A 13,168-nucleotide genomic window follows, 5' to 3' on the forward strand; every position below is an offset into this window, starting at 1 on the left:
CGAAAGTATGACTGCCGTGATGTTTCAAACTCTTGTCCTGAAACAGAAAATATCTGTTCTACCTCAATTCCCACCAAACAAATTTGAAAATTTGAATTCAATAAGATTTTAGTCATCCTACGTGATAGCCAATCAAACTCTCCCTGCAATATGAACCTTCTTAAGAGTGAGTAGTTTAGTATATCTCTATTAGCCTACCCTAGGTCAGAAGTATCTCACAGTCACACAGGAACTGACCATCAAACAAGACCTACTAAGCTCACTCGAAGTCTATAGCTACAGAAAAACTTATTTTGTCTTTAAGGTCAAGCCTAAAACGCCCTTGTATCTTATTGTTTCAGGTATTCAGGTGAACTGGCCGAAAAAGAAATAAAAATACCACCAGATTTGTAATGACTTCCAGGTGCTTTTCCATTAGATCCAACTGTATTAGTTTTCTGGCTTCACAAAGGAATGTTCCATAGATTAGCCGTGAACACTATCTATCTTTTTTTGCGAACAAAATTATCAACTGTTCTTTCACACAATGCACAGTTAGTATTCCTAGCCAGCGTAAATGAGTATCTGCAGTTGAAATATGGAGTAAATGTGTTTAAACTCAATCTATTCAGCCAACAACCTGTTTAGAAGCCCCATTTCTCTAACTTTTCGTTAGATGCTATACATGACATATATTTACCACTCTCGTTAGATTAATATTTTTGAAATCCCTGAAAAATGTATCTAATTAAGACAGATTACATTTTGCAGTCTTGGTAATCGAGTAAAAACATGTAGATCTTGACATTTGGAGTACTTTCCAAAGTTACCCGGTTGACTTTGTACTTGAACTCAAAATCTCATAAACGTTATGTGAGGTGATATTGCTCAAATGTGTCTCCAGTTTTGTACAATTTCCGGTCAATCCTTAACTACGCCGCACAAATATGGTCTCATGAAACTCACACAAGGAAGATACAGACATGTCAGAATACTGTACTCCAGACTACAGCAGATTGCCTCTTGATGTCTCGCATTGAACACCTGCATAGTGAGGTCCATATGCTCCCAGTTAAGGAGCATAATGAACTTCTCTTTATGCAGTTCTGCTGCGCTGCTTTCGCAGAAATCATCCCTGTTTGTAGCAAAACCGCCTCCTAGAAACATCAAGAGGTCCTCCCTCAACTACGTCGACGACATAGAACAATACGCCTACCAGACTTTGGACGTAACTAAGTTCAGACATGGACTGACGGCCATTCAAAGTGACGCCATTAACACATTCACCGACTACCTTTCTGTAAAGTGCCCTGGAGACGATCAAATAATTGCGTCAAACACTTTAATTGTGTTGGTGTCGTCGGCTCTCGTCGGCTACACGTACGCTACACCGACTTGTTGTCGGCTCTGTTTGATGAAAATCAAAAATTTTTGATATTTCTATTTGACGGACGATAATTTGATCGTCTCCACTCATGTTTGACAAGCATGACTCATTTGCAGTGAAGACTTCAAGCGAAGAGGACATACATACTTGCGGAAAAGTGAAGTGAAGCGAAAAAGAGTGAAGTGAAGAAGAAAAAAGTTAAGTGAAATAAGCGTAAAATTTTAAAATAAATAAAATCAAATCAAATAAATTAAAATAATAAAATAATTAAAGTAAAATCAAATAAAATAAAATAAATAAAATAAAATAAAATAAATAAAATAAAATAAATAAAATAAAATAAAATAAAATAAATAAACTAAAATAAAATAAAATCAAAACAAATCAAATAAATTAAAATAATAAAATTTTTCATTTTTTTTTTCATAAGAATTGCAGCACATGCCAATAAAAGATAATCATCATCCGACGATGACATGACGACCGTTCGCTACAAGATCAAAAATAAACTGATGTTTGACGTGTTAATTTGAACGTTTGCGGGCAACACACGATTGAACATCACTAACACATATGCACTGTTTGACGCAATTATTTGATCGTCTCCAGGGCACTTTAATGGCGTACTTGGAGTCAAACCACCACCCATTGCAAACGAAGAGCTCGAGCTTAACTACACCCGTTTTACAATATTTAGATCGGTTCTATATTGAAGTTGAGCTACCACCTCTAGTAAATTGAAATAAAATTTTTAATAAAATAAGTTTATTATTACAATGTTGCTATGACACTTAAAACAATCAATGCCCCCATTATCATGTTATTATGATTTTTAATCTAACAAAAACTCAAATTTTTCTAGGAGGAAACGAAGCAAGCGCAGTTCCTCTCGCTCGCCATCGTCTATTTCATCTCCGTGCTAATGGTGTCCAAGTATCGTGATATACTCGAGCCGCCCGCGGAACCGCAAATACAACGGCAATCGCCCGTGATGCAACGCACTGCAGCCGGTAAGTGTTGCCAGCTAATTTGTTTATAACTGCTTTGTACTACTTTAATTTTTACAGTTATTTCATTATTTACGTTTACTTTCACTTTGCGGTTAGTTCGTTTCGTTTGAGTTTGAGTTTGAGTTTGTTTTGTTCGTTTACTTTCTTATACGAATGCACCGAAATTTCAATCACATTTTATAAACATACTTAGTATATATTTTTTCAATTACTCGAAATGAATTATTTATTGTGCTGAATTGAAAGTTTTCGTAACTCGATTGTTCTACAACTAACAAACAAAACAAAAAAAAGAAAAAAAAAGTGAAAAAATTAAAAATTGTTGGTAGTGATTTTTTTCTACTAATCCAAAGCAACAACTACACACACGATTTCGAAACCTTATTTACGATTTTATTTCGAGGGGGTAGCTATAGAACGTATTTTAAGTTGTGAGTTAGTACATTTCATTTACTGTACATACATAAGTAAACAGCGTTATTTAAAAGCATATATTTGAACATATTATTTATTTGTTATATTTTAGGTATTTTTTAGGTTAGTTTTATTATGTTATTTATTTTAGGTTTTATTTAATTTACTAAATTTTTATTGTAAGCATTTTAAAAATTTTGTAAAAAGTGTTACCCTCTTTAATGTATTGGTCGTCAATTTTAGTTTCTATTTGTATTGACCGAAACCTATTTTTTTAACCACCCAGGCTGATCGTTGTTTCCATTACTCAAAGCTCGTGCCAGAAATTGTATATTTTTATGCTCAGTTAAATTGTATCAATTTAATATAATTTTAATTTTTTTAATTTTTTTTTTAATTTTTTTATTTTAAATTTTTATAATTTTTTATTTTAAAATTTTTTAATTATTATAATTTTTCCTTGATTTTTTTATATTTTTGTTATTATTTCCTCCAAGCATTCCATATTGTTTTCAATATTTGACAGCCAGTATTGCTAATCGTTATATCCCAAATGTTTTTTCTCTCTTTCTCTTTTTCTTTGTAATTTATTTCACGCTGCTTTGTTCGGATTTTTGTAATTTTAAAACAAACGATGCATTCAAATAATAACAATGTCATATTTGGTGCGATGATTTTCGAAATTAATTTGAATAATGTGCCACCGCATCTCAACTAATACCAAAAACATAAAAATAATTTATTATGCGATGAGCATTTAATCGATTTTATGAATAATTATTCGTAAAATCCTCTTTTTTTTCAATAAATGTGTATGAAAACATTATATGTATATTTACTGATAAATATTTATTGTACTGTGGTCGTTATTATTTTCATTGTGTATCACATTTGTCTGTCCATTTCACAAATATTGTCAATTGTGTCGGTTTGTAATTGTATTCTCGCAAATTTATGTGTATTTAATATACTTCAATTATTTGCTCACAAAAAATACGCATTTTGTGTAATCAAACTACCATTTATGTCAAATACTGCAATTTGTTATTATAACCTCACCATTACCGTTAAATTTTTAAATTAATGTCGCGATTTTATATCATAACCATATTCATTGCCACTCTCACTACGAATACTACAATCACTACCATTACATTACCAAATTTTACTCACATTACCTCAAAAATTGTCACATGCATTACTAAAACCATTACCATTATTTTGATTACAACCAATTACATAACGAACATTATAAAATTTACCATTAAATTTACAATTCCCATTACCATTACCAACATTTTCATAAAATTTGTAATTATCATTACCAATACAATTATAATTACAATTACCAACATTGTCATTAAATTTATAACTATCATTACCATTACCATTATCAATAAAATTACCACCATTACCAATACCATTACTATTACCAAAATTACCATTACATTTATAACTATCATTACCACTACCATTATTATTACAATTGCCAACATTACAATTCAATTATAATTCTCTTTCTCATTATCATTACCATTACTTATTATGTTGATAATCATTACCATTAAATTTATAATTATTATTGCCATTTCCGTTATCATTACAATTACTAACATTACCATTAAATTTAAAATTATCATTACCACTTCCATTACATTACAATTACCAACATTACCATTACATTTATAATTCTCATTACCATTACCATTACTATTATCAACATTATCATTAAATCTAAAATTATCTTTACCATTCCCATTACAATTTCCATTACTATTACAATTACTATTGTCAATTACTTCGTTCAACACGCGTCAAAACTCAAATAAATTGTTAACCGCCGAATGCATTACTACCGTTACCAAAAAATCTTCACGATTTTTTAATTACCATATTTTCAAATTAAAAAAATATATATTCGTGTGACATTTGGTCGCTTGTTTTCGGCGGCACATTTAATCTACACACTCTCGTCGCTCCTTTACTGTCCCCACCTTGCGCCGTGGTAATTAGAACCCTCAGGCCGCCCGCTCTTCCCTCAGTGGTCGCACCATGTCTACCCACAATTCCTGCCCAACAATTCTCATCAAAATCATATGCCCACGGCTACATCGACGACATCGAATAATATGCAACAGCAGCAGCAACAACAAGCACAAACATCGCATCAACATTACTATCAGCAACAACAAATGACATCACCACCACATCAGCCGCAACAACAGCAACAGCACAATTACAGCCATCATTATGCCGCATTGCAACAGCAACAACAACAACACCAACACACAGCATACTACAGCGAACAGCAGCAGCAGCAGCAACAACAACAGCTGCACAATCACGCAATGAGCGGCGGCAGCAGCAACAGCAGCAGCAATTACGCCGGCAATATATCACCGCCGTTGGCCACACAGTCAACAAGTTCCTCGGCCTCATCGTCGGCCACCTCACAGCCGGCCTCCTCGTCGTCATTGTCGAGCTTGGCCTCGCAGCCGGGTGCGGCGGCGGTAACGCGTCATCACCAGCAACAACAACAACAACATCAGCATGCCGCACATCACGTGCACACTGTCGCACACCAGCACCAGCGGCATGCACCGAAACACCACTACCACCACCAGCAGCAACAGCAACAACAACAGCAGCAACAACAACAAATGCCACAGCAACAATTTCAGCAACATTACGGCATGATGAATGGCATTGGTAATCAAATGGTAAACGGTGTTGGTGGTGGTGGCGTTGGTGGCAGCAAGACAGCGCAACAAAATGCCACAATGCCGGCCAACAGCCATCAGCAACAGCATTACGTTGGCAATGCTGGCGATATGAACGGCAGTGCCTACCACCAATATATGCGTCCAAGTGGCGCCATGATGAATGGCGGTGGCGTCGGTGGTGGCAGTGGTGTGCCGCATCCGAACGGCATCAACGTCGATTATCACACACATGCACATGCCACCGGTGTTGGTGGGCCAGTGAATGGTGCCGCCAATAATAATGGTAGTCTTCTACTAAGCAATAACAACAATTGCAACAACAACGGCATGCGCGGCAATACGTTGCGCGATGCGAGCACAGGCAGCGGTGGCCATATGTTGGGCGGCGCTGGTGTTGGTATTGGTGTTAGTGTTGGAGTTGGTGGTGTGGGTGTTTCAACTGGCGCAGGCAGTGGTGTTGTTGGCGGCGCGGCAACATTGCCATACAAGAATAATGGTTTGAATAACAATTACCGTTACAATGGACGCGCCAATATGGGAACAGGTACTACCTAACAACCAAACAATTCAATAGCCAAGAGCCAGTGTCTACATAACTTGCATTTCGTTCTCACAAAGTTGTTTAGAAGCCTTAGTTTTTTCTTTAGTCTCTTTTTTGTGTTAGAACGCTGTGAAAGGCTCAGTATCGGGTTTTCATATTTATTGGTATGAACCGGCTTGATTAATTTTTAAAAATAATTTTTTTGAATATTGTTGGATTCATTTTGGATTCTGTAGGGAATTCTTGTCTACAATTTAGTATATAGGAGCTCATAACTTACGTTTGTATAAGCTAAATCCGGCCATAAGTTCTGTTACAAATTCAGATTCATAGCTACTATTGGTATTGCCGAAGCTACTCGAATCAAAGATATTTTGAGACTCTTCCCATTTCAGTATGGTATTGGATAGTCCATGTGGTCCAATTCTGATAACATACAAATCTGGGCTTCCAGACGGCCAATTATCTACAGCTTTTATAGAATTATTGCTCTCAAACCACTGCTGCTCTGTTTTTGCCTTGTGTACGCAGACTATTGCTGAATGATCCAATGCTCTCTATCGAATAGAGTATTGCTTAGCTGTTTCATCAGGACTTCTAAAATATCTTCTCGGTGCATTTTTATATTCTCTTGATATTCATCGTTTAACATTTGCTTCTATTCTACTTTTTTACTGTCTCAAGACAGATTAAAATTTCTTGCCATGAACTCATTTTGTTCTTGCGATAGAGTCTAAAAAGATTTTGTGCCTCACAACTTCAGATATCCATGTGAACTAAAGTTAATAGAGGCTGATGCTTTGAAGACGCTTTGTCAAAACATGAGTTCCAAATACAGAGAGTTGTTTTGTTGCAGAAAGGCCCTTAGCAGTCCAAGTACTATAGAATCATGGGCTAGGACCTAAATACGAGAAATACTATCGCTTTCCGTATTCTTTCGGACATTCCTGTTGTTGAAGAACTCTGCCGAGATGAAATACCTTGACCGGATAAAAAATCCGGACCCGACTTTCGAGTTGTCGTACATTCCTCGCATTCATTAGTCTTGGGCAGCATAAAATGAGTATATGAAGTCGAGAGCTGACGCCAGCGTGTTCACTCAAACCTACTCATACCAAATTTCTTTCCCTATAGCTGCAATCAACTTGTACCGAAAACTCATCTCCAGAAATTTTATTTGCGAAACTCCCTCAAAAGAGGTGCTGCTCAGACAACGTTTAATTTCAGTTCTTACGAGTCATCTTATAATAATAACTTGGAATTTTTAGACCAGCCTCGCTCTGTTTCCGTAAACAAACTATAATCTAAAAAAGATTATTCATTTGAAATGTATCTTCAACTTCTTGTAATGCAACAAAATTAAATCTTGATTTCAAAGGTAACTGAACAAGTCCAAAAGTTATTGAAGATAGAAATACAAATTGGTCACTGTCTAAAGGCGACAGACCCCCACAAAATGACGTTGACAGATCGAGAAGACCGCAAGAAATGTCTAGAGTAGGGCACCAGGGCAACAAAAGAGCATCTCTTGTGCACTTGTCCCGCAAACCTACGCTGTAAGCATCTGGGGTCTCCACGATATATTACACTGAAGGAGGTATCAATAGTGAAGCCACAGAGTCTGTTAAAATTCGCGCCAAGTGCAGGACTACTCCTCATAGGCCTAGTAACTAGTCCATCTGGTATCGCAAAGGATCAAAACTGGTCTATACGTGGCTCAATTGCCTACCAGAATTTAACCTATTGAAGAATTTGTTAACTTGGAAACTGCGGATTGTTCCACAAATTGGATCAACAATAAAATTTCATTAAATTAAAAAGAATTGTTTTCGGAAATCTGCGACTAATAAATAAATTTCGAAGCCAAAAATTTATATGTAACTAATAGCAAGCGGTTAACCATTAATCAAATACCAAACCGTTACTGAGCCGATTCCAAGCGCATATAGCATATTATAATATATACAAACATTTGTCTGTATGTAACTTATTGAAACGAATAGCTGTAGCGTCATCTCCTCATGAATGACAGTACTTTCTAGCCGTTTAATCCTTCTACATAATATAAAACTAGCATATAAAACTTTATAGACACATATACATGTACATGTGTGTGTATTAGTGTATGTAAGTGTATGTTGTATTGATTTGTAACTACATTGAATAAGTCGTTTACCGTTACTCATACATTCGTTTTGTGCGCTGTTTGGTAATAGTTTTTTTCGTTTTGTTTTTCAAATTCGCTTTGTTTTCGAATTTGTGTTTTACTTTAGTGTATTTTTGTTGTTTGTTCATTTCATACTCTTCGTTTGCGTGATAGCGTTGTTAAGCGTTGTACTTGCCACTCAATCAAATGTTGTTTCGTGTTGTCGATTGCGGCTTGTGTGTGGTGGCATTTTAATCAATTTATTTCAACGCCAACTTAAAATGCCCGAAGTCTCTAAATTAATTTGTTTTAACGTGCTATTTCCCTGTTTTTTCTTGTGTTCTTTTTTTCATTTGGTGCTAACGAAATGACCGTTTTCCGTTAGAATTGGTGGTTGAAAGCCATTAATTTTCCATCCAGTCAGTTTCGGTTTTGTTTCATTTCGTTTTCTTGTTCGTTTTCACTACTTTCTGCGTCTCAATATTTTTTTGTTACTATTTGCCTACGTTTCTCAATTCGTTTTTCCGTTTCTTTTCGCATTTGAGTTCGATTTCTCTTTTGCGTTTCGAGAAAGCTACCTTCTTGCCTCCATTATCATCGGCACCGTCACGTCACTGCATTTTAGCCAATTGCATTTTTCTATTTTCCGCACAAACCACAAGCTCGAGCACAACAACGCTGCGTTTTTGGGCAACAAAAGCAAAAATATAAAAAAAATAAAAAACTAATTGCATTGCATGTCAATTTACTTTTATGCACGACTGTTCATTAAATTTCGTTACGAATTATATTTCACTTGAGTTCTTCTTATTTTTCGTTGCGATATCGTGAACGACAATTAATTTTATTGAAAAAAGTTTCTAGCAAAGCATTGAAAACTATTTTAGTGGGTCGTATTCGCCTGCTTTTATTGCTAAGTAATAATAATAAATTTAAATGAAGAAAAAAATTTCGTAAAAGGTGATAATTACTATAATTCACGTTCATAAGACATATGTTTAAAAAATAGCGAGAATATTCTTTTTCGAAAAAAAAATATTCGTCCACATTAATGTTGTTGCCTTCGAAATAGTCCAAACTGGATACTATACACTTATGCCAGCGCTTCTTGCAATCGTCGAAACATTTCTCCAACTCGATGTTTGGGATAGCCTTTAGCTCTTTCAGCGATTTTCATCTTTCTTGTAAAGTGAAGACCCCTTAAAGTTCTCTTAATTTTTGGAAATAGGAAAAAGTAATACAGAGTAATGTCTGGCGAATATGGAATGGTTTTTTACCAAGAACTCACGACAAACTTGCAAAAATTTAAAATTCCCGTTATTTTCTAAACACAGCTCATATACAGGGTTTGTCAGGAAAGTAATAGGACTGAGGCGATTGAAAAAAAATTATTGAAGCAATCGTTATAATTCTTCAAAAACTTTCAAAATAGGCTCCTTCTGCGTCGATGCAGCGCTGCCAGGACGATTTCCAAGCATTGAGATGTCACGGAAGGCATTCTCCGGAATAGCTTTGAGAGTCGAGGTGCACCTGCTTTGAACCCTTCTGTCGTCTCAAAATGCTTGCTTTTCATCGCCCTTTTCAGGCAAGGAAACAAAAAAGTCCAGGCGGATCACATCTGGGATGTAGGGCGGCTGCGGAAACGTTGAGATGATGGCCTTAGTTAGGTAGCTGTTCACAAATCAACGCATATCTAAGAGGCGTGAATAATTAAAAAGCATAATGAAAGTTAACTTATCACCCATAGACTTTCTAGAAAAAAATAGAAGGAAGTATGTGCTCGAGAACCTGTTCTGATCATATTCTTTTAGTTGATTTTTTGCCTTTTCGACATTATAATAAACCTCTTTTCTTTGAAAAGCGGTATTTTTAAAAAAAGTTTGAATCGATATTTGACCAAATAAGAGGTTTAGGAGGTTTTGGTGGATAGTTCAAGGTGAAATCTGGCCCGAACCCTGTTATAAAGATAAATATAATTTCCGCTTATAGTTGAGCGCCAAAAAATAGAGGGACATACAAGTTTTAACCTACTCCGAGGAACAGATGGGATTTTTTGAGACCATTTTCAAGTAAAAATTCCACCAAGATGTCGTGGCTTGACTTCTATTCTAAAAAATAATGTATATGTTGAGAGTAATTTGAGATTGAGGTTATTATGGCTTCTAAAATAAACTTAGTTTAGAGGAACAGCACCGAATGGACCAAGAACAAATCATACGCTTGCTTTAAGTTGTTTTTATTCATCCGGAATGATGCTTTGTATATGTAACGTAATTATTTGTAACTAAAAGGGTATTACACGAAGCAGATTTTTGGGTTTCAGGGACAGATGAACAGGGGACCAAATCTGTAGAAGTTCAAAGCGCCGTTGATGATGACCTTAGTTTCATTGCATTGGCAATATATCGCTTTCCCTTTTACCATCTCTAGTCAATCTTTCTTTTTTAATCTAAAGAAAGTTTATGGATCTCAAAGGAAGACGTATAAAGCTCGAAAATTATCAACTACTTTGTTTTAGTCCAAAAAAATTCGATCAAGCAGCTGCCCAGCTGTGTCCCACAAAATATTAATATTATTAATAATGAATATAAATTTTAATTAAAAGCCATAAATTTCTGAAATAATTACATTGTGTAAGCTTGCGCTCCCAATTATATTCATAATTTTACAACAATATTTGCTCTACCCTTAAGCAGTCTTTCAAAGGGAGCTCCTGGGTGGTCAAACGTTTAAGAGTTGCACACAGCCACCGGCTGGCGAGCGTGCCACACGAGTGCGTACGCGTATAGTTTTATTATATAAGCCATGAAATATCTAACACCCAGCGATATTATTTACAAATGCATGTGTGCGCGTGTGTGTGTGTGCTTTCACATTGAAGTGTCAAATGCAACACTGCGCGCAATTTGCTGAGTGTTGAAATTTAGTTGAGTACATAAACGCATTGACTTGAAAGTGCTGATGACAGCAGCGCTTTACAAGAGTTTGTGGTGCACCTCGAGTGTGTGTGTGTGAGTGTAAGTGAGTGCTGCATGCAACATGTGCAAGCATTTTAACAATATTTGTTGCTGCAAGTATTAAAGATGCAAATTCTAATTTACTACCCGAAAGCTGCAAACGCATATGTAAAAATATGTTTGTGTGTTTTTGTATATACATGTATATGGTTTGGTAATGTCACATTGGGACGCCATGTGGCAGACCTCATAAACTCGAAATTGAAATTGGTCGGGTGTTTGCACGTTCTTTGCAACTACTGAAGGTATGCAGCGGACAAGTGAAACTTTTAGGGTACATTCATACATAAATGGTATGGTGGACACCAAAGACAAGGAGTCAAATTTATAATATATACATACAAAAATATTAGATGCAGATTACTTAAGAATTTGCGAATACAATATAAATGGACCTCCTAATAAAAGTAAGAAAACATTTTACTTGTAATAAAATTACTAATTTACTAACAAATTTTCGAAAATACAATACTTAAGTTCAATTTAAATAAATACAAAAATGTATATCGATATTGAAATTATCGATAACACATACTCGATAAACTGGAATGAATTTTAGAAATTGCAAAAGTAGTTTTATAACAAAAAATATTTATATCGATAAAAAATATTATCGATAACACAAACTCGAGGGCATCTCAACATGAAAATGGAAGGTTGATTTGAAATTGTTAAGCGACAACTTAATTAACGTAATAAATATTTCTTTTATCGATATCAATATTATCGATAACATGAATACGAAAATGTAAGGTTTTTATAAAATTACAAATGTGGTAGGCGTAGAAAACGTTATAAAAGTATTTTTTATCGATATTAATATTATCGATAACAGAAACTCGAGAGTATCTAAAGATGAAAATAGAATTTTGTTTTGTAAAACTACTAAACTGACAGCCTACTATACATAATTACTATATCTTTTATCGATATCAATATTATCGATAACACGTATTCGGAAACATCTTAACCCTAAGTAGATGGTTCTTATGAAATCGCTAAAGCCAGCCTAATTTACGCTATAAAATTTTTTTTATCGATATTAGTATTATCGATAACATGAACTCGAGTGCATTTAAACACGAAAACGCGAGCTCTTTCTGAAATCACGAAAATGGCAAAGTAACTTCTGAAAGAAATAATATTTTTATCGATATCAATTATATCGATAACACTTATGCGAAAACGCTTAAATGATGATGTTTCTTATGAAATCGCAGAAGAGGTGACTAAATTTATATAGCAACATAAATGCATATCGATAACGATAGCATCGATAACACGTATTCGGCATCACCTTAAAATTAAAGAATAAGATTTTAGTAAATTAAAAAGAGTATGCAAAAGTGGTAGTCAGGAGGAGCTTAGTTAATAGTACTTTTCACTAAAAATTTCAAAAAAATTACTAAATAGAAAACTATTGAGCTAAATCACTTTTAATGATTGCCAAAACAATTTATTATGGCAAACTTATACTAATTACGAACCAAATCGAACAGTGAGCACTTTTTTATAACTCAACCTTTTGAACACATCTTGCAAATGCAAGAAATGGCAACGGCAAACTTCATTAATTGGTCTAGCAACCCTGTATTGTAACAACAACAATTACAAATTTAGTCCAAGCACATGTTCAGCAACTATAATTTAGTGCCTAGTTTAGTATTATGGTGCTTAATACATCTGTTTATGACATATTTGCCTAGAGTAAATAAAATAATGGCAACAAAACTTTCTCGGCGCCAACTCAAATCTGCTTAAAGTTTCACCCTCCCCAACTTGGAGTGCTTTTATTGCTTGTTTTGTTTTCTTGAACAGGAAAAAAACGAAAAAAAAGTGTCATAATTTATTTTATGAAAATTTTCGCCTTTTGGATACATTGCTATGGTATATACTATACATAGTCGTACACCCGCAAGCATAACCCCCACGCCCAACTGCTTGGCAACCG

General features: G+C 35.0%; 1 protein-coding gene across 15 annotated transcripts in view; it reads left to right on the forward strand.

Annotated features, from left to right (window-relative positions):
* Nucleotides 1-13,168, forward strand: part of LOC105223170 (neurobeachin) — a 569,805-nt gene that overhangs the window by 527,598 nt on the left and 29,039 nt on the right. For 12 of the 15 annotated variants that reach the window (XM_049455300.1, XM_049455295.1, XM_049455297.1 and 9 more), the window contains 2 exons: nucleotides 2,229-2,376; nucleotides 4,804-6,057. In XM_049455300.1, the coding sequence (XP_049311257.1) occupies nucleotides 2,229-2,376; nucleotides 4,804-6,057 (1,402 nt within the window). The remainder of the gene's footprint in view (nucleotides 1-2,228; nucleotides 2,377-4,803; nucleotides 6,058-13,168) is intronic. The other 3 variants (XM_049455305.1, XM_049455306.1, XM_049455296.1) reach the window with 2 other exon arrangements.

The sequence above is a fragment of the Bactrocera dorsalis genome, chromosome 4 (assembly GCF_023373825.1).
Source record: "Bactrocera dorsalis isolate Fly_Bdor chromosome 4, ASM2337382v1, whole genome shotgun sequence".
Lineage (NCBI taxonomy): Eukaryota > Metazoa > Arthropoda > Insecta > Diptera > Tephritidae > Bactrocera > Bactrocera dorsalis.